Source organism: Chrysoperla carnea, chromosome 1 (genome assembly GCF_905475395.1).
Source record: "Chrysoperla carnea chromosome 1, inChrCarn1.1, whole genome shotgun sequence".
In the NCBI taxonomy this organism is placed as follows: Eukaryota; Metazoa; Arthropoda; class Insecta; order Neuroptera; family Chrysopidae; genus Chrysoperla; species Chrysoperla carnea.
In genome coordinates, this window is record NC_058337.1 from 18130419 (window position 1) to 18157341 (window position 26923).

The following is a 26923-nucleotide window of genomic DNA, read 5'->3' on the forward strand; positions in this document are numbered from 1 at the left end:
ACACCTGTACCAAAATTTTGTTCGTAGCATCAATATTTTCAAGCGTAACAAACTTGGGACTGAATTTAGTTTACCTTGACATACCTCATATATACACTGTATAATAATAAGGTGGATTCAAGATTGATTTTTATTTGTGTTGGTTTTTACTTAAAACCTTCTTGTCTTCCCACGTAGCTCATTTAGTTCTCCTCAAAGACTTGTATTATACTTTATAGTACCTATGTATTATATAGTATAGTATTATAGATGTATCTTCCACGAAAAACATATTTTGAATTTTTCTTATCTTGAAAACAAAAATTGCACCACGGTGCCCGCCCAATTTATCCCGATATTACCTCCTATATACGAAAAAAAAAATTGTCAAAAACATAAACAATTGTTATATCCACTATTTGCTTTCAAGTGATTAATTTAATGTAATTAAAAAGAAAAATGGGATTCACCAATTGGTTCAGTGTTGGAGGCTTCAAATAGGAAGATATTATAATTCTTATCAATTTTAACCTGTCAGAGCAACAGATTCCAGAAAAAAGTCGATTTGAAACTTTTTTTCTTGGTATTACCTTTAAATGTCTTGGGATTAAACGTTGACTTGTGATCAAGAATTAATTTTGTTAAAATCCTTTAAAAAGGATTTTACAATTAATTGTTAAACGTTTTTGGTTTTCTACCACTAAAAGCATATACCATAATTTGTTTGAAATCATGAAAATGAAAAGAAACCTTTTTTCTGTATTTTTCTATAGAAATACTTCAAATTTCTATTTCGTATCGAATTTATTAATTCCTTTCGGATATCAATTTTTAATAATGCCCAATACTTTTATTTACGGTATTACCGCATTTTTGATACCTGGAAGGCGTCAGTACGGGACACCCTGCATAACAAGTAAGAGTTCTTTGTAAAGAAGCTAACACAATATGAGAAAATACGGAACATTTGGATGCACTTCTTAGAAAAGGTTGGAAAGTGAGTTAGAACAAATTATTTTAGGCCAGTGTATGTGGAATTTTAAGTAAATGAAAATAATTGTCTTTAAAACACAAAAAAAAATTGTAAGATTCGTTTTTTTAGTATTACTTTTTTATAAACAGCTCTCAGAAAAAATTAGGAGAATTTCTGCCGATGCTTATCAACAAAACAAGCTATACAGAAAAGTCTTAAATGGCATTATCATTTCCATTTATAGGTAATAGTAGAGTGAAATTACGCCTTGTGTATGGATTAAAAGTTCGAGCAACGAAACTTTGGGGTTTTTCTTTTCACATCAAAATAAGTATTTCTTGAAATTTTTTACTTTCCCGGAGTGGTGCAACATGTTTAAAAAACAAAATGGCGTCAAAAATGAAAGAAATTTCAGAAATTTTATCATTTTTATTTTATATTCGCAAAAGGAGGCATCGGTGCATATCCAAATTTGGTAGGTTTGTAGTCCATGTTAAGAACTGCTCCTCATAATTTTTTGGTGGGGTTTCGTCCCTTCCCCTCCCAGTTATATATATATGTATACATACATATGGTAAAACAGTTCATTTGACTATAACTTGAAAAATATTCGATTGATTTTAATGAAACTAATATCAATAGTAGGTTTTATTACTTACAACTTTCAGTTAAAATTTTAGCGAAATCCGTTAAATAGTTCGGCCAAAATTTCCAATTTAGGAAATTGTTTAAAATGGCTGCCATTTTATGCCATTTTGTCCTACGAGGTTAAATTTTTTTTTAAATTGTAGCATTTTTTATTATCTTTCGATTTTATAATAAGTGGCTTACCCGTAAAATGACTCCTTGATCCATATTTTTGCGAAAAACGGAAAATTTAACACTTTCTGGAAATAATTGTTTGGGAGGTGTATAGACTGGCTTTGGGGGGTGTTTTTTGGTTTGGCATGAGAAAACTATTTTTAAAAGAGGTCTATATGGTTTAAAGTAAAATTTTTAAGTTTTAACCCCCGCGCTGTAAGGGGGAAGGGGTGTATGAAATAAATGTGTCTTAAAAGATTTTAAAAAGAGGTCAAAATAGTTTAAAATGCTAAAGTAACCCAAAATTTTAGATGCTTTTATTAATATAGCACTTTTTACAACATCCTCCCCTTCCCCTCCCGCTTTCATATTTTTTGCAAATTCAAAATTTTTATGACGTATAAAGGGGTTTTTGGGGTCGCTGATCTCGAATTTTGCAATAGATTATCAAAAACAATTGTAATATTTTTAGGGGGTGTACTTATTTGGGCCAAAAGTTCGAGATCAGCGACCCCCAAAACCTCTTTATACGTCATAAAAATTTTGAATTTGCAAAAAATATGAAAGCGGGAGGGGAAGGGGAGGATGTTGTAAAAAGTGCTATATTAATAAAAGCATCTAAAATTTTGGGTTACTTTAGCATTTTAAACTATTTTGACCTCTTTTTAAAATCTTTTAAGACACATTTATTTCATACACCCCTTCCCCCTTACAGCGCGGGGGTTAAAACTTAAAAATTTTACTTTAAACCATATAGACCTCTTTTAAAAATAGTTTTCTCATGCCAAACCAAAAAACACCCCCCAAAGCCAGTCTATACACCTCCCAAACAATTATTTCCAGAAAGTGTTAAATTTTCCGTTTTTCGCAAAAATATGGATCAAGGAGTCATTTTACGGGTAAGCCACTTATTATAAAATCGAAAGATAATAAAAAATGCTACAATTTAAAAAAAAATTTAACCTCGTAGGACAAAATGGCATAAAATGGCAGCCATTTTAAACAATTTCCTAAATTGGAAATTTTGGCCGAACTATTTAACGGATTTCGCTAAAATTTTAACTGAAAGTTGTAAGTAATAAAACCTACTATTGATATTAGTTTCATTAAAATCAATCGAATATTTTTCAAGTTATAGTCAAATGAACTGTTTTACCATATGTATGTATACATATATATATAACTGGGAGGGGAAGGGACGAAACCCCACCAAAAAATTATGAGGAGCAGTTCTTAACATGGACTACAAACCTACCAAATTTGGATATGCACCGATGCCTCCTTTTGCGAATATAAAATAAAAATGATAAAATTTCTGAAATTTCTTTCATTTTTGACGCCATTTTGTTTTTTAAACATGTTGCACCACTCCGGGAAAGTAAAAAATTTCAAGAAATACTTATTTTGATGTGAAAAGAAAAACCCCAAAGTTTCGTTGCTCGAACTTTTAATCCATATAACAGCCTTTTTTTGCTTAGATTTACTCCAGTATAATCGCTATATGAAAAGTGGCTTAAACGATCGTATGAGTCTCTTGGAATTTAATAACTCTATGATTTAAATGAAATATACCTTCGATAAAATATATAAAAAAAAAAGTTCTTTACAGCCTTGCAAACGTATTGGTTTCCATTCATACCATTCATATGTTTTATATGTTTTGCATGTATGAATGTATGTATTGATGTATGTATGTATGCATGTGTGTGTTTCTTCATATAAATAAATTTAAAATTGTGTGATAGAAATATTTTTCTACTTTTTTTTGATCAATTCTACTTATGGAAATGAAATATTTATCTGATATTTTTTACGGGAATTTGCGTTTTCATCTTAAATTTATTTTTAAGTAAATTGGTGAATATCTAACTTTTTACCAAAATTAATCCAAATTTTTAAAAGAGAATTTTTTAAAACAAAACATAGCTATGGATATTACGGAAAGGTAAAGTAGTATCATGAATCCAAATTTACATATATTATACAAAAATATTTTTTAAAGTCATTTTTTGTATATAACTATCGAAATAGCCTATACTTATAGCATCATTATTCCTACACTGTGAATCTAAAAAAAATTTAAATATTTAATGATCTCGATAAAAATGGTGATTTCTCGGAACAATACTAAAATTTACGCATGAACACACCCTAACGTAACTAGAATACATAGAATGTTTGTGATTGAAAATCCTTCATGTTTCTCTTAAATGCAACCGCTAAGTACTATAAGCGTCAAGCAATACCTTTTACTAGTATTTTAGCGACTTGAGTGAATGAAGAAACTTTTTTCCCACTAAAACTTCGCTTACCTAAACTTGGCAACCCACTAGAAACAAGCATATAATTGTAAAATTTAGAAAACACTTGCTTCGTTGCCATCTTCATACATTACAAAAGTTGCCATCTCAATACATATCAAAAGAGGAACGAAGTTAAAACTTAAGCATTAAATTAGCTTTAAGGATGTATGAGCACGGTAGTTGGGGTATAAATTTAAAAAATTGAAATTTTCAATTTTGATTGCGAATTATGTCATAACTTGACGACATAAGACGAAAAATAACAATACAATTTTTCGATGTCTAGCGTATTTTTCAAAATATCGAAAATTGAAAATTTTGTTTAATTATTCAGCTTTCGATATTTGATAAACCAAGGCAGGTATAGAAAAATTTTATTCTTATTTTTCGTCTACATTCATAAAGATATACTAAAATTCATCATCAAAATTGAAAATAAGATAAAATAATTTCAACCCTAAATCTACCCTGCTTGTACATCACGTATATAGATGGAGACACTTAGTTTGTCATTGCTACTAAGTTAACTTTCTAATTTTTTTTAAAATTTGTTTTCATTCGTTCCAAGTGAAAATTATCAAAAACTTTTAAAATATCCCGTTTTTGAGATTTCTCCATTAGAGCAATGTATTTTATATCGATTTTCAATGATATTTTTCTTAAAAATTAGCATGGATACCGAAGCAGAAATTTTAACCACATATTCTTTGAGTAAAAGTTTACCTATGAAATAATTTTGAGCCTTTAAATCAACTATTGTTGCCATGCTCATACATCCTTAAATATAAAACTTTGCGATTATAGGGGTTTTAAATAAAAATTCATTTATTTAAGGTCGACTCCAAGACAGAAACTTTTTTTTAAAGCATTTTTGATTTCATCAAAAATTTATTTTTATTGAAAAATTTTGTAACGAGATATCTATAGGAAATCCGTAACAAACACGTACAAATGTCGAAAACTGACTTGATTTATCGAAACTTTCGAATTTTCAAATTCTCTTCCATAATAAATACATAATTTTTGTTAACTAGGTTAACAGCTCACTGCGAAGTTGTCTGCTCAGCCTATTTGATCCGTTTCGGATTTTTGAAAAATCGCACCCGAAATTTGGAGCAAAAAACAAATTGTTTAACGAGAAATTGAAAATTTTGTGTTTATTCCTAAAATTTCAATGATCTTTGAGAATATTTCCATATTCAAGACTATATTACAATATATATAGCTATGATAATTAATTTCAAAATTAGGTTGACACAGTATACTTTTTTATTATCGAGTTCAAGTTAGAAAAATTCGCTAAGCTATCGATTCCTACTTGAAGAGTTTTCTATCTTGTTTTATATTGGTTCATATATATGTTTGTGAATAATAAATTAAATTTAAGATCAATATTGTGTTTGAATAGACAAATCGTAGGATACATAATAGTATTTTTCCATAAACATGTTTCTGTTAGAGAACTATCATGCAATTTATTAGTCAAACAGTTTTTGGCCACTTGATTGTTTGTATATGAAAATGACCGAAAATATATTGATCAACCTCTGGAATTAAGTTTCCCTCCTTATAGGCACTGCGTTCATTTTTATTGATCTTTTTAATGAACAAAAATTAGAGATTTTTAAATCACTTCTCAATAAGAAAGCTCTATCAAATAAAACAAAATTTTCATTCGGCTCTCCCACAAAACTTATTTTTCTAGCTATCTATATACAGTCAGTTTCTTCTTGAATCTATACAGGATGGGCCATTTTAATATATACACCTTATTATCTTGTTTTGAAGTTAACCAATGATTGTGAACATCATCTGACATCAGATTGGACCTAGTTCTTCGGGTTTCCTTAACAGTCCATTTAGATCTTAAACGGTAAGAGATAGAATAACAATTTAAATTAGAAAGTTGATCCTCATAAAAAACTAACAATTTTTGTTTAAAACTTTTTTTCGAAACACGTTTGCTTTCGCAGGAGATACGACTTAAAAATATGTCATTATTGCATTCAAATGAAAGATTTCACGCTAACTACAGAAAATGCTTTTGCCAAAAGTTAACAAAGGCAATAGAGGACATTCGATGAAATGCAATAATAGCATACCTTTAAGAAGCATTTCCTACGAAAACTAACGTTTCTGAAAAGATATTTAGGCAAAAATTTTTTTTTTTTTTTTATAAGGATCAACTTTCTAATTTAAAGTGTTATTCTATCACTTATCGTTTAGGATCTAAATTGGCTATTAAAGAAACCCGAAGAACTGGATCTAATCTGATGTCAGAACATGATGTCCTCCACCAAACTCTGCAACTTTTTTAAAGTTATTTTTTTACTAGTTAGTAACAAAAAAAATTTTATATATATAAAAGAAGAAACTGACTGGCTGGATGACCGATCGATCAACGCACAGATGAAGCCGCTGCGCTTTGATGTATGGAATTTTCCACTAACCTTCTTTAAGCAGTGTAAGTAAAACTGAGATGGTATTTTTGAAAATTCATCTTCAAAGGGGTTTAAAAAAAGGTTGAAAGTTTGTATGAAGCAATTTTGAAGTAACAAATGTAAAAAGAGATATATGAGCTCATGGTTCAAAACAAAAGATTACTGTATAACTATTTTCAAAAAATTCATTCTTTAAGGGGCTGAAATAGAGCGTAAAATTTATATGCGACTTTGTCATTTTTAAGTTAGAAATTTATCTCGATTCTCATTTAAAATTATATTTTGCTTTGCATGAAAGTAATTTTTTAAGTACATGTATGTGCATTTAAAATTGAATTTACCCAGCGAAGCCGATAGGTAGCTGCTAGTTAAAGTATAAAGTTCGTTCAATCTGTATTTAGAATCTTTTAGGTGAATGTTTAAATTGAGAGTAGTAAGCTGTGTAAAGTTATAAGAACCTCCCACTGTGTATTGGAATTTGTGACGAATTTACATAATATATTATTCAAAATCATCGCTTTCAAATATATGTAAAGAGTTTCTCGTTTTTCTCAAAAAACTATTATCTACATCGTTTTATTACTCACAAAAAGATATTATTCCATTTTTCTTCACTATTGTGTTTAAATCAGACAGCAAACACGAATATCATCATGTTTTTTTTAAGTATATATTTTATAAACGTAAAGATTGTGGATAAAGAACAAAAAATTAAAAGCATGTCGCCAGCTCATTTGTCATAATAACACAACGAAGCAAAAAAAAAAACACTAATTTTTTTCTACGTGGTTTCTTTTAATATAGACTATTGTTTATTTTTTCGTGTACGTAAACATTCATTTTAAATCATTGTTATACCGTCCCGGAACTTACTTGTTGACTGTTTGAATAACTAAAGACGTTGATTACATACATTGTTTTATATTTCACTATTACTAGTCGCATCAATGAATGTTTTTACTCGAGAGTCCTCAATAACAGCTCCGATTTTGTTTCTGCTTTTTCTAAATGATTCTTTTTGTATATTCTTTAAAATCAGAAACATTTCAGAGAGGGAAAATAATATATCGCCACTTAGCCTGAATCGTTAATGATAGAAGTTTAAAATTTCGAGAGGGTAAATTCATCACTTAAAAGGGTGAAATAGGGGATGAGAGTTTGTATGAAGAATATACAAATCTTCATTTTTGAGTTCACTCTTTAACCGACTTGATAAATTCTTTCACCTATAGAATGCTACATTATCGTCAAGTAACATTGGCTATATTTTATTTTCAAAAAAATAAGGTTCCGCACCAAAAGTAAAAATCCATTAAATAGTGAAACCGACATTGTTGAGTTCACAACGCAACCGATTTTAAAAATTATATCCATCTAGAGAATGCTGCATTATCAGCAAGTGACATGGTCGTATTTACTTTTCAAATAATTAGAGATTCTCATTCAAAGTTAAAATTATTAAATAGTGTAATTAAATAGTGTACAAAAGGGACGATAAGAGAATTGATGGTTATAAGGTGGATGTCTGCTAGTTATTTAAATTTTTTAAACAATATTTGTGCAACTTATATAAAAAAATGTATTTTAACCATATTTTTTTTTGAAAATAAAATATAATCCATGTTAATTTGTGATTATGAACCATTCCACAGGTGAAATAATTTTTTTAATCAGTTAAGTAGTAAACTCAAAAATGACGGTTTTACTTTTTAATGGATTTTAACTTTGTCCTAATTTTTGTGGAAATAAAATACAGTCTATTTTACTTGCTAATAATGTAGCTTTCTATGGGTGAAATAATTTTTAAAATCGATTTAGTAGTGAATTCAAAAATGACCTATTTCACCCTTTTAGGGGATGAATTTCGAAAAATTCTTAATTGACACCTACAGTAGAAAAACAATATTCTCTCGAAATTTCAAACTTCTATCATCAGCGATTTAGGCTGGGCGTCTATATATCAGTTACGACATTGACTATTCCTCCTCCAAATTATTTCCTCCATCTGAAATGTTTCTGGTTTGAATTTCTGAAAAAATTATCAAAATTGGAGCTGTTATTGAGGACTCCCTAAGAATGGCTTTTTTATGTATTCCTTTATTCGACTATATACAACCTCTGCAATCAGCTCAGTATATTGTATATACACATTGTAATACTAGTGATAAATAAGTTAAAGAGCAGAAAAATACATTTGAGCTATAATTATTGCAATTAAATTACATTTTAAATACAACTTTCTGTTTTTTTTGTATAACAACAGAGCGTTCTACCAGAAAAAGGGATTTTAAAAAAGTAATTTGACAAAATGTAGAATTGTAGGATGGTATTTAAACGCTTATTCAGCAATAATGTTATTTTTATTGTCGCTAGGGTATTCTATTGTTTTTTGTGATATTTGGTAGTTGTATATTTGTAGTTAACCATTCACGACGATAATTGAAAAATATTATAGCGTCGTTTTTAACCCCCGAACCAGAAAAAAAGTGGTGTTATAAGTTGGACCGCTATATGTGTGTGTCTGTCTATCTGTGTCTATGTTCGTTTGAAAGGTAATTTAACAGAGAGTGTTTTTAGCTATTTTTCAAGTGCGAGTTTTGGGTTCCGTAACCGAAAAATTTGTCGAGGGTTTTTAAAATTTTGTAAATTTCTATTGGTACTATTCTCGTAGTAGTACTTCTCCATTCTGCATCTAATTCTTATCAGGGAGATAACAAAACAATTTAGTATTTAGCTAAAATTTATCAGCACAGTTTTAAGCCATTTTATTTATATTCAGCTGTAATGATTTTTTGTTGTCCAAGCAATATTTTGCAGCTTGTAGAAAGAAACGGTATAGCTAGCAAAATTATCTAATAAGTAGTTATGAAAGTAGCACCGGGGGTAATTTCCAAAAAAAAAAAAACCATTGTTAGTTTTTTCGCTTTTTTTTAAGTTAAGGTTTTAATTCCCGAAATAAAAGAAGCGGCGTATTATAAGTTTGACCGCTATGTGTGTACCTGTCTGTCTGTTTGTGTATCTGCCTGTGACTAAACGGATGCACCATTTTGATTTTTTTTGTTTTCTTTGAAACGTACCTCAATGTAGAGTCTTCTCATCTATGTTACAACGGCGAGTTGAAGCCGAAACAACTAAAAAAGAGGCGTTGATATTCAAAATCGGTTCAGTTTGAAGAATGCAATAAGGACAAAAGCAATTTATTGGATAGTGTTCTTAGTTACGTTTCAAGTACGAGTTTAGCGTTTCAAGCGCCAATTTTGTGAATTGCACTTGCACTTATCATATTCGAATGATAAGTAAATCATAAATATTTTGTAAATCATATTCGATAACAAAACTGTGTTGAAGTTCATAAAAAAAAAAGTGGGAACAAATTTCGCATGTACCGTGATTATTTCAATAACCTTAGATGAACAAATAATAGCTCTTTTAATCGCTTTATTTATAAATAAGAGGCATTTGTCTGTGACCATGTATTAAAAGTTTAGGTAGTTCAACCTGTTTAAGCAGTATGTGTTTCCAAGTGGTTGAAAAATCGCTAAATAAAAAAGTTACTCCACTTAAATTAATCCTCGGCAGACAATCACGGTATATAAATTTTCCAAATTTCAAAGGCTGTTTAATTGAAACAATATCCATAACTTGATATTGAATTTATTGATAATTTACTTTTAATCAAAATGACAATTAAAGATTTCGTTGAATAATCAATTGAATCGATCTGTTAACCAATCGAAACTGGTATCAGACGAAATATAATTTAATTACGAAAATAATGGTATAGGCTTTCCAGAAAAAAAACCGTTCATAGAAAAAAATTGATTAAAATTAATTTAATTAAAAATAAATAAAATTTCATAAACAATATGACTCATCTGATTATTATGTTAGATGGGTGAAGATCGACCTTATACCATCTCTTGTACTATCCCTGCTATTTTGTCATTGTAATAATAGTATGATTAATAAATCATAAAATTTTCAAACCACACGTGTCGGTCACAGGTCTAGCCTCAAATAATATTTGAGGATAGCCATATAACATTAAAACACAACACTTTTCATGTTTAATTTCAATTGAATAAGTTTTTAAAGTAGGCATTTCTTAAGGTGCGTCTTTTACCTAATATTATCGAGATACTTACATAATAATTAACACCGAAGATTAACAGCTGGGTTGTTTATATGCTTAAAAAGGAATACCAAAATGTTAAATACTAAGTTTGTTCATTTATTGGAAGTAACTTTTAAACTGTATGTAGGGATGTATATGTTGGATGTTGATAGGGTAATGAATTATAATTAGTAATGGTAGCTACTCAAATCAAAAAGTTATTAAACGTAATTAATAAAGTTGTTACCCATTTTATGTGTATAATTTACAATACAGAGTACTATTAAAATATTGAATGTGAAAGCTTTATTATTGAAGTAAAACTTTTCTAACTCCCTTTGGGCTGATTTTTTAGGATCTTATCTTAGATGTAGCTTAGCTTATGTAACGGAACTGATGCAACGGAGTATAAAATTCACAAAAGTATAAAGTAGTTAAAATAACTAATAGTTTTAACTACTTTATATTATCGTTATTTTTTTTCTTTTTAGTGCATTTTAATTAATTTTGGAAAAGTTTTTCTGTTGAAGTCGGTTTTCTTTTTGTTAAAAGTTTTTATTTTTGTTAAAAGTTTTTATTTTTGTTTATTATGTGATTTTTAGTGAATCTGAAGTACACTAACTAGTTTGTCTGTCACTAAAAAAGGAATCATCGAAATCGGTTGGCGTGATATTGATGTTTCGTCCTGTTGTCGTGCATACTTAATGCAAATTTAATTTTTATGGTTTTCTCCTGGATGCCGTTGTCAGAAATGGAAGAAATGTCTGAAAATGGGACCACACGGGAAGCTCCAGCTTTCAAACAGATAAAGAATTATCAAAATCGGTTCATCCAGTCGAAAGTTATGAGGTAACACACATAAAAAAAATACAGTCAAATTGATAACCTTCCCTTTTTTTGTTTGGAGTCGGTTAAAAATATGAAATAAAGAGAAATAACACTTTAAGGTGTTTTAACCAATCCAAATCCGGTTCATTGCCCTCTGCTAAAATCTTACTTTTGAAATTATAAAAAGATACATAATTAAAATGAATAAAAGGAAACAAATGATTGATAATATGAATTTTCGACTATGATCAGGTCTCTAAAATACATTCATTAACAAGTCTTTACTATTTAAAATTTTAAAGCTTTACACGGTAAGTGCGTACTTTCAATAGTTTACTGACTCCTTTTACTGTTAAATATTTAAAGTACATCACTAAAAATTAATTTATATGGTAATTATTTTAATGATTAAGTTATATTTTATTTTCGTCCATAACAATGATAAATCATTTAAAATTTATTTATATGTAGGGATGACAAAGACATCAATATTTTAAAATATCGATACTAAAACAATATATATCGATAAAAGATTTATCGATGTATCGGCGTTGGTTAGGAAATCTCGCGGTTGAGTAATGTTAATAAACAAATGACAAAAAAAGTTTCAAAATCAACGCCCTAAAATTCTAAAAAGAACTATATAATATTAACAATCGGCCCATTTATCAAATTGCAATAGGCTGAGTTAAAAGTTCAGATTTCGGTTACGTATCTTAAAAAATGTGACCAATCGCCCTGTATGTCTATGCAAAATTTCAAATCGAAATCCCTATAAATAACGAAAATATGAGGGTGTCTTCATCTTAAATGCGACACACAGTTTGTTTTAAATACGATATTTTATTTTGTATTAATAAATTATAAATGCCTGTGGATTTGTCGGTGGCCGACCAATCGCAAAAAAATTTGACCGTCCAAATGACCATATTTTAAGATATCAATATTTGTCTTTTGATAATTTTAACCTATCAATATTCTTATTTCGATACATCGATATTGAAGTTATCTTTTGTCACCCCTTTTTATTTGTTACCCATTATCTATATAATTGAATTTCATGAAACCAAGTCTAACGAAGGCTAATTTAATTTTTAAGGTTCTTCTCTATGTTTGACGAAATTTCAATCAGTCATTTGAAAATTAGAAGGTGTTTTTCGAGTTGTGTTGGTATATAATGAATCCTTAAAATGTGAAGCGTTGATTATCTATCTTAATCATTATTTATTAAATCTGTTACTTTAGCATCACGTTGAGTTTTTGTCCCACCCAGAAAAATATGCAATTTGACCTCACCTGTGAAAGGTTCATACCCTTAAGAATAACAAATTTCTATGCATATATTTACTCTGCCTTTCTTTCGGTTTTTGTGATGATTAAAAATCACTTATTCGATTTATGTGATTCAAATTAGACATGCTGGACAATTTTATTCATAACTTTTGTTATGAATAAACAGCAATACAGTAAAGATAATATTGAACCAAGCGGTAAAAATTCAAATTCAAATATTTATAAATTTTCACCTGAGGATAATAAGATAGATAAGCGTATGAAGACTTAGGAGAAGCATAAGGTTTACTTAGTAAGATACTACATCGGTCGCATTAATTTACTGAGTTAACAAATGTCTCAAATGTTACAAATTCAAATAAAAAGTCCTATAAAAGCATAATGGCGATCGGCTTTTCCTTAAAACTAAATGGCATTTACTCATGCTGTATTGATTTTGGATCATGCCCAAGTGAATTATTTCAACACTACTTGGATCTATATAAAATCAAAAGAACGCAATATGACCAGCTCACAATCATACGAGAGTTGAGCAAATTCAACCATCTCTGATAACACTTAATTTTCTGTACATAAAATTGTCGAATAACAATTTTTCGTTTTGCTCTGATATCTCGTTGACAAGGCTGTTTAAAATGTAATCTTCCCGTGACACTCGAAACGAAATTTTTACCTTATAGTCCAGGAAAACATGCAAACTTATATTGTAGATACATTTTTATTCATTATTATGTTACATAAATTTTCCAAATGTAATCCTGAACCAGTTTCGTAATACTCCCGGTCGATATGATTCATCTTTCTAAATGTGGGTATTCCAGATAAAAACCTTATTTATTTATTTGTCTGTAAGATAAAGGGTGCTTTGTTAAATGATTAATACGTACTTGAAACTTTACTACCAAACTTTCTCTTTACAACTTTTTTTGAAAGTGCTCCGTTTTCAAATGAGCACGATGACGTCATATTAGCAGCAGAGATGACGTCATATTAGCAGCAAAAATGAACTATGTATGTATTGAAAGTTTGTTGGACAAAATATTTTATTGTTTAATAATTATTGAATGTTATCAAGTGGCCAAGTAGTAATAATCATAATTTTATCAAGTAAATTCCCTGCTACGTATTTTTCAGGCCGATAGCTTAAATATAACGTTATCGTACGTATTCATTTGAAAAAGCAACACTTTGGAAAAAAGACGTAGAGAGAATTTTGGTAGATTCGCCAAAAGGAAGACACTCACGAAGTTTCAAGTTTGTATTAATCATTTTACAAAGCACCCTTTCTATCCCACGATCTATAACTGGTGACTGATTATTTGCAACAGTCAGCTCTTGATTTTCAAGTAGAATATATAATAGGTACGTTAAATAAAATTTCTATATGTATGTATTTATACTAAAGTAATTATAGAAAAAAAATTTATTTGCATATTTACCCACAAATCCATGAATGTCGTCTACGTGGTGGTCGATATCCCCCACTGTTTGGTACCGTTAACAGTGGTGCTAGCGCTGATGGTGTTGTAGCTGGTGAAGTATCTGAATCGCCATCATTATCGGTTCCTCCTCCACCAGGTGGAGGGCATGATAATACTGCACCAGTTAAACGTAATTCTGGTATACGTAGTTGATTCATAATAATTATATAATAAACAAGACGATCATTTAGAGAGTGTTGTATAAAATTTAATTCACTTTTTATAGTAAATCCATTTGGTTTGTTAGAGACTTTGATTGCTGGGATAATAAAATGTCGATATTATTATCGATGTTACCATCATAATAATTTATAAGTTGATCGATTTGTTGTTACAGGTGATATGGTGGGTGTTATTGATGTTAATGATGATCCTTCTATAAATGCCATTCGACACGTTTTATTAAAATTGTATGTTGTCGTTATAAAATATATTTATTTACTTAAGTGTTCATTTCATATTAAAGTAATTGTTATAATATATTATATGTTGTTGTTCATTTGTAATAAAATAGATGTGCTTATATCAAGAGTACCTGTGAATGCAAAAGAAAAAAAAAACATTTTTAACTATTTCTAAATGTTCTTATTTTAAACCGTAAGGTGGTGATAGATATCTCTAGGTTAAGGATATCTCATTGTCTTGCTTTTTTTTTGTCTCAAACGAGTCTATAATGTACACAGTGTTTATTAAAGTCATACAGGGCAAATAGTACAAGAGACGGTATAAGGTCGAACTTCATCCATTTGATGATAAGACATATTTTTTATAAAATTTTATTGATTTATAAACACGCTTATCATAGTTTTTCTATCGAAAAATGTTCATTGCTATTTTTAATATAATTAATTTTAATCAATGTTTCTATAAACAGGTTTTTGCAGGCAAGTTTAAATAAACTTTTTTTCTGATACCAATTTCGATTGCTTAACAGATCGGTGTAGGTTCATACCAACAGGTAAGTCAATATAGGTAACTACATCGATCTGTTAACCAATCGAATTTAGTATCAGAAGAAAGATAATTTAATTTTGAAAATAATGGTACTAGCTTGCTTGCCAAAAACTGTTCATAGCAAATATTGAATAAAATGATTTTATTATGAAATACCCATGAACAATTTTCGATAGTAGAATTATTAATAAAACTTCAAAAAACCTATGTCTAATCTTGTTTTCAGATGGATAAAGATCGACCTTTTACCGTCTCACAGGCTAAAATTCATTTACCATTGTAGAAAAAAGATTTGCTACATTTTTGTCAGTTCTGGTATGGAGGAATTCTATGGCGAATATATAATTTGAATGCGAAAAGCATACTGGTTTGAAATGAAGATAAGGCCAAAGTGTTTGAAATAAGAATGTGTTTTTCTGCCAATCAAAACTCTCAGAGTGGATATTCGTGAGTTTTATAGACGTGAGTTGTGAGTTATAGCAAATGAGGCAATATTAGTTTGATAATTTTACTTATACTCTTTCGGTTGACAAAACAGAGAAAATCGATGAAAATTGGCATATTTGTATACAAAGTAACATTGTTATTTCAATCTTATAGATACTTGCAATACTTTGGCCTTTATTTTTCCTTTGTTTCAAATTACAAGTGGTTTAGTCTCGGAGTGTCATCAATAAATGATGCCATTGATTAATATCCCTCTAGAAATTATGTGTCTCAGTTATACCAATCTTACAGCTTATTCGACTACGAAAGCTCTCATATCTGCAGCGTTCTGTTTCTGTGAACACACACAATTTATAACTGCCCTAATCTTTAAATTGCCCATTTAAAATTTATTATTATTGCAACAGGAAGATATTATATTTCTATTTGATTAACAAAAAAGTCAGTTTTCACATTGTGATGAAATTAAAAAAATTTCGGGACACTCGATAGAGCGCGACCCTATTATTATATTACACTGATAAATTTCTCAGCATCTTTCAATACAAAATCGAGAAAATGAAGAACCCTTATCTACCACCAACATACGATTTATTTTTGAAGCGCATTATTTTGTGTGATTTTTTCATTTTTCCAACATAATTTGATCATAAATTTTATTTATTATTTTAATAGTAATCTGAAAAGCAATCAGGAATATATAGTAAATAATATATGATATACTATTAAAAAATTGTAAAACTCTTTATTATTAATAAAAACATCGTAAATTTTCTAACTGTATCAATTTCCAATGATTATATACTTGCTTGCATTGCAATAAGTGTTTTATAACATAATTAAAACTGTGTAATTTAACCAATCAATTTAGAACTTTTAAAACTAATTATTATTTAACTTTATTATTTAGCAATGTTTGTTAGTTAGTTCGTTTAGATCAAATCTGGAAAGATAATTCAGGATCACATCTTCTTACCTAACGGAGTTCATATTTCAGTTTTTCAGTTTCGATAATAATGTATTTTTATAAGGGAAGAGATGGCAAACTAATTTTCGTTTAGTTGCTTCGACTAAATTTGATACACAAACATTTCTCAAGTTGTAAATTATAAGTTTAAATAAAAAGTATTTTTGGGGGAAAATTATTTTTTCCCTGATTTATTTATATATCCACTCACATAAGACTGCTGGTAAAAGCTTGAGGCGATCCCAATCACCCTTGATATTCGAGCCTGTAAAAAAACGACTAACATCGTCAACACCCTGGATACAGCGAAATTAAGTGAAAAAGTCATTAAAGGTTGTTTAGAAATGTCCAAAATATAAGATCCAATTCATTTTGAATTAAATATTTGATCAAAACCACACAATAATCGTTATTAACTTCGACTTTAAAGCATAATTGCTCACAAGAGCAATTAATTGGGGCCGTTTCTTGAAATTTTTTAATGCATATTTTTGGAGTTGCTTCTACTTTTTGCAGATAACTTATTTTTTCAAATCATGTAACTTTTTTATTTGTATATGGAGGGCATGATAGTATACCAGCTATAATGCTGATTACATTGAAAAAAAATGGTAAGCATGTACCGTGTAGTACCGATTAAAGTGAAAACTTAAACTTTGGAATAACTGTTTACCAAGTTTGTAACGCTTAGAAATATTGATAATTTTATAGGTATAGGTGTACATAAAATCAACTACTACTAGTACATTTCCGTTTGTCTATCCACCCGTCCGTCTGTACGTATGTCCACCTGTAAACGGGATAACTCAAAGCCGGCAAGCGATATCGAGCTGTAATTTTTAAAGCGGTCTCAAGACGTGAAAATGAGTTTAAATGAGCAACATAGGCCAAGTGGGTCTATAGGACCAAATTTTCTAGTCCGTATGTACTTTTTCCTGGCTAGTGCTTAACTAATAATCCAATTATACGGAAAAAAAATTAAAAACGAAAAAAAGGATGGATTTATCAACTTCGGGGAAATAAACGTATATGTTCGTACACACACAGAATACTTACTTCTGAAGTAAAGACTGTTATTAAATTTTTATACCATGTATATATGAAATATACATAGTATATTAAGTTTAGTCCCAAGTTTGTAACGCTTAAAAATAATGATGCTAGGAAAAAAATTTTTTGTCATAGGTGTTCATAAAATCACCTAATTAGTCCATTTCCGGTTGTCCGTCCGATCGTCCGTCCGTCCGTCCGTCTGTGGACACGATAACTCAAAAACGAAAAAAGATATCGAGCTAAAATTTTTACAGCGTACTCAGGACGTAAAAAGTGAGGTCAAGTTCGTAAATGAGCATCATAGGTCAATTGGGTCTTGTAAACTGTTAGAGATAGAACAAAAGTTTAAATGTAAAAAATGTCCCTTATCAAAAATTAAACAACATTTGTTTGAAACATTTTTTCGTAAACATCACTGTTTACCCGTGAGGGCGCCAATTAGGCCAAAATTTTATAATATGTACTATACTTGATTATCAGTTATGTATGTGTCACATGTTGTATATGTAATGTGATAAAGAAATCAACACTGACTATGCATGGTATTTCAATAATTAACTCAGCCAATTGTTTGTTTTCACTTGTTTTTTTAAATAATCTCAATGTTTCTGCGTAGTTACAAGGAACATTATTGATGTATTCTTCTGTAAGAAACATGAAGTGCCCCTCATGTTGAAATTCATTTTGAGATACCCTTCATGTTGACATACCAAGCGTGGGTGATATTATAATTTAATAACAACACGAAAAGTTAACAATAACAGAAAAATTCTATGCCATTAGGGATTCAAATATCAAAAATTTGAAATATGTTATAAAAAAAAACTAATATATCCCTCAGGACTATTTTCATTTTATATGACAACAAAATATTTTTATGTACAAAATAAGATTTATCTACCATGTATTTCAAAGCTTAAATACCAGTTTCTTGAGATTTTTTTTGCGCCTAACCACAAGAATCTACTTTAAGAAAATTATTTCATTAAAATTACCACTACCGAAAAAATAGATTATTTGTGAGATTCGTAGGCGTAGAAGTGCTACGATTTTATCGACAGAAGCATATTGCTTACTCTCCTTTACTTAAAACATTAAAATCTCTTTTTACGAATTTACATAAAACACAGAGAAATGTTAAAACATTTCATCGGAAGGTGCCACATGCCAGGTTGCCCTTCCATATCAATTAATTACTGTATAGACCAGAATGAAGCAAATGAAGTCAACTGAAACTAGGTACAATTGAATTACAAATTACAAATACATGAAAGGATTCCATAAGCCGCTGATTGAAATGAAATTTTCTTTACGTTTTTAATATTCAATTTTTGCAGTCGTAATTTGTAAATTATAAAATTCATAAGTAAATTATAAAATTTACCAGACAAACTAAAAATTCGTCCTTTCAATAAATAAAATGACGTATTATATGATGTAAATAAGTATACGATCACTATAATTATTTCGTTTTTCCTTCACTCAAGAGAAGACCCACTTATGTGCAGCGTTTTACGGTAAAAACAAAGTTGGATTTATATAAGCTGACCTTTAAACATTGTAAACCTGCTGAGAATCAGTGCAACTGCAATTCGTTTCAAAGTGTTTAAAAACTTATATAAAAATATTGTTAGTAAATATATGGATATTGTAAACACGATTCTATTCAGCTCATGAAATCAAAAGGTTCAACTTTGTCAACAAATATCAAATGCCTTAATCAAAATCACAAATACAAAAATTTATTTAACAAAATAAAAAACGACTTCAAAGAAAAACAAGTGAAAACAAACAATTGACTGAGTTAATTGTTGAAATACCATGCATAGTCAGTGTTGATTTCTTTATCACATTACACATAAAAACATGTGACACATACATAACTGATAATCAAGTATAGTACATATTATAAAATTTCCGCCAAATGGGCGCCCTCACGGGTAAACAGTGATGTTTACGAAAAAATGTTACAAACAAAAGTTGTTTAATTTTTGATAAGGAACATTTTTTACATTTATACTTTTGTCTATCTCTAACGGTTTACAAGATGGGTCCTACGGACCCAAGATCCAATTGACCTATGAAGCTCATTTACGAACTTGACCTCACTTTTTACGTCCTGAGTACGCTGTAAAAATTTCAGCTCGATATCTTTTTTCGTTTTTGAGTTATCGTGTCCACAGACGGACGGACGGACGGACAACCGGAAATGGACTAATTAGCTGATTTTATGAACACCTATGACAAAATTTTTTTCCTAGCATCATTATGTTTAAGCGTTACAAACTTGGGACTAAACTTAATATACTATGTATTTCATATATACAAGGTATAAAAACTATTCCAAAACAAATTAATATGCACTAAAAAGCAAAAAACAACGATAATTAGGCGAGCGAAGAGAGCCTCTTCTAGGTTAAAAAGTAACTTTTTGGAGGTAAACTTTACAAAAAAAAAAAAAAATAAAAAGATTTAGACATAAAATGAAATGTTGAGGTTCCATATTTATGTCTAGATGTGTTATCAATCATTATTTTTAGAAAAAATTATATAAATAATAAATAATAAAAAACAACAGTATTTTTTATTTATTACAATGTATATATCAATATATATGCAGAAACAGTGGCACCATCTATGGGCTACATCTAATACTAATATATAATTGACTATAGTTTATATTAATTTTAATTGAGTGGCCATCTGTAGATTCTTTCAAGTATTAAAAAACGTCATAATGAAAAATATTATGATAAAAATGTTAAAATAAATATTTACTTTTTTTTTAAACACAAATGCTATTCATTTCATCACTTTGAACGTATTTTATAGAAAACCGAGCGAAGCTTGTTATAAGTTTTTTAGGAAAATATTAGTCATGCCTGTAAATAATGAATAATAGTTTTCCAGGTGTCAAGATCTGTGAATGCCCGGATTTACAAAACAATGATTTGGCCGACGGCACTCTATGGATCGGAAACGTGGGCTATGAACAAAGCAGCAGCTAATAAATTTCTGATTTAGGAGAGAAAAGTTTTAAGGAAAATTGACGGAGGTGTAAAAGATGGGTGTGGGCTTTGGAGAAGAAGGACAAATGAGGAAGTTTATGTAATGTATAGCAACTCCAATACTGTAAATGTTATTAAAGCTCGGTGAGTAGGATGGTTAGGGCACGTATACCGGATGCCGAATAAAATAATTCAGAAAAAAATGATTTTCGAGGGAGGAGGGTAGAAACGGAAAAGAGGGAGGCAGAAAAGAAAGATGATTAGAGCCAATCGGAATTAAGAACTGGAAAGAAGAGGCAATGAACAGGAAAAGATAATTACCCTTGTTGTATGAAGCAAACCGTTAAAAACACTTAATAGGATTATATAATCGGAACACAATATATGATTTATATGTTAAAACTTTAACAGATCAAATCTATAAATTTAATACCGTAAGAGGCATTAAAAAATTTAAAAAGGCGTTAATGAGAATGCATATACACGATTTAATGTCATAAGAAAAGGCGATTTTTTGGAAACGTCTTTAAGCAATGGACAATTTGTCACAGTAAAAGTGACATTGGTTCAAATTTAGACAATACCTCAATTTCTATTGGAAATTTTTACTAAGGCATGTTTGATGGCGGCCTGCATGGAAACAAATAAATATTTAAATCATCAATCTTTGTTGTTGGCACAAAATAAATTTATAAATTAAAGTAAAGTCTGAAAATTCTTATTATACGGGGTATACATATAAAGGCCCGCTTTAAGTTATTGATATCAATACAGTATTATAGTACAGTATAGTTTATTTTTAACCCTCGAACTAAAAAAAAGGGTTGTCAGAAGTTTGACCTCTGTGTGTGTGTCTGTCTGTCTGTGGCATCGTAGCGCCTTAACGGGTGGGCCGATTTCAATTTTTATGTTTCGTTTGAAATGTAATTTAACGGAGAACTATGTGTTCAAGTGCGAATTTAGGGTTCCGTACCGAAAAAAACTAAAAAATTGTCGATGATCTTCAAAATCGGCTCTGCTTGGAAAAAGCTTTAAGGAAAAAGATAATTTAAACGGTGACTGTTTTTAGATATGTTTCAAGTGAGAGTTCAGGGTTCCGTACCCGAAAAATTTGTAGGGGGCTTTTTAAATTTTGTAAATTTCACTTGTAATAAACCTTACTGAAGTCTGTGTGCATTGCGAATAGTTTTCAGTTGTGGAATTTAGAAAATACAAGTTTTTAAAAATATTTGTGATTGAATATTTTGTTTTAAAAGGAAGAGAATAAAAGTAGGAAAAGTCAATACTACAAATTTTATTATTTTAATTCAATAAACTTTGAAACCAATTACAATAAAAAGTAATTTTTTGAACATCATTTAATTTTGTATATTACGGTATGATTTTATCGTAATTATAAAGTTTAATGTAAATACTGGTTTACTATACACACAAAGTATTTTAATATGAAAATATGCTGTAAAGAATTTATGTAGTTTTATCCAGAGATATTATAAATAATAAACCATTTATTATAAGATAAAAGTAATACATAAATAAAGCAGTAATACATACAATATAATTTGTGACTTTCATTATATGATAATACTTCACGGATTTCTAGGAACGAAACAAGAATTTATATATATTAGAAGATTTTTTTAATGTTACACATTGAGGCTTTCATTGTGTGCTGAAATAGTTAAGGAAAAAACCCATTTGGAGTGATAAAAATATGCAAGCAATATTATTGATATAAAATATGTGTTTAATTGTGATTGTTGAATGGTATAACTGATAATATTTACAAACTAACAAATCTTTAATAATTTTTTTTATTTCCATTTCTTTCATTTCGGTTTCATCTTCCAATAAACTTTTCACAAATGTCTTTAGTGTTTATACCATGTATATATGAAATATATATAGTAGGTTGTCCGTCCGTCTGTGGACACGATAACTCAAAAACGAAAAAATATATCGAGCTGAAATTTTTTTACAGCGTACTCAGGACGTAAAAAGTGAGGTCAAGTTCGTAAATGAGCATCATAGGTCAATTGGGTCTTGGGTCCGTAGGACCCATCTTGTAAACCGTTAGAGATAGAACAAAAGTTTAATATAAAAAATGTTCCTTAAAAAAAAATAAAAAACTTTTGTTTGAAACATTTTTTTGTAAACATCACTGTTTACCCACGAGGGCGTTAATTAGGTGCAAATTTTATAGTATGTATTAATATAGGAATATCAGTTGTGTGTGTGTGTCTATTTAAAAGTGAATATCTTTTGTTATTTACGTGACGTCGATTGCGCATCAACACTGTCTATACATGGTATTTCAACAATTAACTCAGTCAATTGTTTGTTTTCACTTGTTTATTTATGAATTATGTCGGAGAAAAATCACAATTATCAAAAAAACCAGTTCGATTGATTGGACCCGAATCACCAAACCGAGTTTGACTTTCAGGTGTCTGTTACGCAAAATTTTGCCCTCTTGCCTTAAATAGATGCTATACAGTAAGCAATTTTTGGTCGATATGACTATGTGAGTTTCATTGTGAATACCATACCAGTTTGGCCATTGAGATAATGATTACATTAGCAATAGTTATTTCGTAATTTATTTTTGTATTATTGGCTTCTTAGGTAACAATTGTATGCCTTCCTTTTCCAAATGTTATCAAAATAAGTCAGTGCACGGCATAAAAGAATTAGTTTAAAAAAATTTTTATTTTATTTTTGTGTATTCTTTGAGCTTTTTAAAATAATTATTTTGACTACTTTTCCATAAGTTTTTATTGTATCAAGGTATCAAGGTTTCATTTTCATTTGACAAAATAAAACTTTGAAGTTTGGCTGTGTGTAATATTAATATTATATAAACTGTTTACTGGATTAATTTATTTTTATGACATCTGCCATCGTTACTTAGGTAGTCATTTGGATAAAATTATGGAGAAAATAGTACACGACTGAACGATGATAAGACGGTAAGATTTTGAGTTTTCTATCCCTGCTAAGGTAAACAACCCACATTGTGCAGTCCCATCTTTTTTAAGTACTTTTTGACAACAGCGAAGTGAAAACTACCAATACAGTCTTTTTCGCTACTCAACTACTTAAAGTTTGGAGCGTTTGGCTGAAGAGGAAGATATAATGTTTTTAACGCCGCCAACTTGAAAACGGCTCCTTAGATTGAGTTCTTCGGCCTTCGGTTTTCAAATAGTTAATTTACATGTACCTACTCACTAATTTTGAGATATACAATACAAGAAATGGAGTTAAACCGCCCAAATAGGTTAGCAAACCCCGAAAACGAGAGCCTAATCATGACTCCACATTTTAGCAACTTTTTTTAAATCGAAAACCAGGTTTAAGAATCGAAGAATCACGAGTGCCAAGTTGCTTGAATCCGAAATTCAAAATGAGGCATTTAATTCCCTCTTACACATACACAAATATTCTTATCAATATTCAAATCGAAAAGAGATATCAACCACATAGGTTAATTGGGTCTTGGGTTCGTAGGACCCATCTTGTAAACCGTTAGAGACAGAACAAAATTATAAGTGAACTAATTGTTCCTTATCAAAAATAAACAGCTTTCGTTTGAAACATTTTTTCGTTAACATCTCTGTTAAATACATACAATGCGCAAATTGCATAGTATGTATTATATGAGAATATCCGTTATATATATGTGACATGTATGCATGTGTAGTGTGATAGAGCAATCAACATTGTCTATACATGGTATTTCAACAATTAACTCGGTCAATCTGTTTGTTTTCACTTGTTTTAAGTTAATTTTAAATAAAACTTCCATATGTTTATAAGAAACCCATATCTTATCGTATTATTTGAAAGCGATAAAACAAAAAAAAAATCAAATTTTGTTTTATATTTCCGCTAAATTGCAGGGTTTGTAATCAACTACCACTAGAATTCAGTGTCAAGTAAAATGGGACAACTTGTAAATATATTAACTCCTATTGTGACAGCCTGTTGATGTATTTATTGAAACTAGTTACACTGTTTATTATAAACCTTGACCTGTAGAGCGAATAAGTTTTTATTTTATTTGTTGCCAATTCGAATCAATAATTTAACAAATTCACGAAATATATCTTAGTCTTCAAATCTATACTGTGTGTATGTAATTTACCTCATTTATATGCCTAAATCTGATGTATCACTTTTGATAATAGATCCCTAATACATAAATAATGTTAAAAACTAAAAATTTGAAAATTTTCTCTATCTGTATTTTTCAGGTACCAGTATTCTTTATTCACAACTAGCTGTGAACTACCCACTTTGCTGGGCAACATCCCCACTTGCACCCCTCCCTCCACATTTCCTTGCGTGGGATAACAGTTTTGTAATGTACACGTCATGCTCTTTTATTTGATACCCCACTTAGGTATATTTGTAAATATTCGATAATTCCTTCCCTCTTTCTCGCTTCACCTTTCTACCCTCCGAAGGTTAAAAGTAGACAAAAACAATATATCTTTGAAGCTGGTTGTATATCGTGACAATATTTGAGCTTAATCGATGCACAACTTTTTTAGTTTTTGAAGCATATCCCTTTCAACCCCTATTTCAACCCCTTACTCTACTATAATATGAATGTTTTATACATAAAAACCTTCCTCTTGAATCACTCTATCTATTAAAAAAAACCGCATCAAAATCCGTTGCGTAGTTTCAAAGATTTAAGCGTACATAGGGACATAGGGACATAGGGACAGAAAAAGCGACTTTGTTTTATAATATGTAGTGATATTACAATAATCTTTATCCACAATATTACAGTAAGAAATATTTTGTGGATAACAGTATGTCAGTTTCGGCGTGAACGTCATACTGTATTAAGGGAATAGTAACACTAGCAATAGTAATGGCGGATGAGTCAATGCAGTATGGGCGTCGGGGCCACACTGGTTGGCGAAACCCACAATACCTTATCTTGATAGATAGCCCTATTCAATACTGTAATATTACTATTGCTAACATAGATACCATAGTATCTGTCTCTATACCGTACCAGCACTGTAGTAAACGTCTTGCAATTCTTACCGTGTGGTATACTTTCTATGTTTCTTTGCTATACATTTGTTATACAGAATGTGGGACTATGCCTAATGTATAAAACTAACAAAGGTAATAAAGAAAATTTTTGAAGTGAGGAAACGCTTTTTTTTTTAAATAATTAAAATTACTAAACTCGCACGTAGAACATATCTAAGAACACTTTCCATTAAATTACTTTTTTCCTTAAAGCATTTTTCAAACTGAATCGATTATGAAGATCACTCTCCATTAAATTACATTTCAAACAAAATAAAATAATCAAAATCGGATCATCCGTTTAGGCGCTACGTTGCCACAGACAAACACACATAGCGGTCAAACTTATAACACCCCTTTTTATAAGTTTTTTAGGGAGTTTTCTTTTAGTTTAAAAAGTTAACTATTTTGATTGGAGGCATTTGTTCCAAAACCAATTGTACAAAATTGAATGTCAAGGCAATTATAGACGAAACCTTTTATTCCATTTACGTCGAATCTTTTCTAAATTATTTTCAGAAAAAGAAAGCTTGAAACTAAAAATATTGGTTTATAACTTCTTCTATTCAACGGTTTCTTCTACCATTTATCAATTTTTAATAAGAGTTGATTTTTAAGTAATCTGGAAGACCACCAAAAAAAAAAAAAAAAAAAAACTTTTACTTTAGTCATGTGTCGCCGGAGTCCCTAATTTTTGAGATAAGAGGCAGTTTCGATACTTTTCTAAAACCTTGTATGGTTCTCCTAGCGAAGTATCCTTTGAAGCACATAATAAAAGTGGAATTTATACATTTTGGTGGTCTTAGTTTTCGACATATCGTACACACGTTCATCTGTCCACTTAAATTTTTATCACAAGTCAAATTTCTAAAAATTGTATTTTTATTGAAAAGATATATTATATTTACATTCTCTCGCAACGATTAGATATTCTAAAAACTCGCTCATTAATTTTTTAAGTCAAGAGCAATAGCAGTTTATTATAAATTAACATCATGATTCGTGAAGAGAAAGCGAAAATATTAAAATGCTTTTGTAAAATCAAAATTAAATGAAGGTTTTATTAAAACGAAAATTAATTAAATACATAATTAAATTTCGATTTTCCAGAAACATTGTATTCTTTATTTGGCCTTAAGGTATTAATAGTACCTATTTAATTTTTAAATTCTCTTTTACTTTATTATTTATTTTATTTTTGTTTAAAAATATAATAACACACTATTGAA

At 29.6% G+C, this 26923-nt stretch overlaps 1 protein-coding gene across 2 annotated transcripts in view; it reads right to left on the reverse strand.

Moving 5' to 3' along the window:
* LOC123290869 (cAMP-specific 3',5'-cyclic phosphodiesterase) overlaps nucleotides 1–26923 on the reverse strand; it is an 815770-nt gene that overhangs the window by 561738 nt on the left and 227109 nt on the right. The window contains exon 1 of one of the 2 annotated variants that reach the window (XM_044871257.1): nucleotides 14172–14624. The exons of the other annotated variant lie outside the window; for it this stretch is intronic. Within the exon in view, the coding sequence (XP_044727192.1) occupies nucleotides 14172–14371 (200 nt within the window). The 5' untranslated portion in view covers nucleotides 14372–14624. Of the gene's footprint in view, nucleotides 1–14171; nucleotides 14625–26923 lie in introns of those variants that run through there. 2 annotated transcript variants of the gene reach the window in all.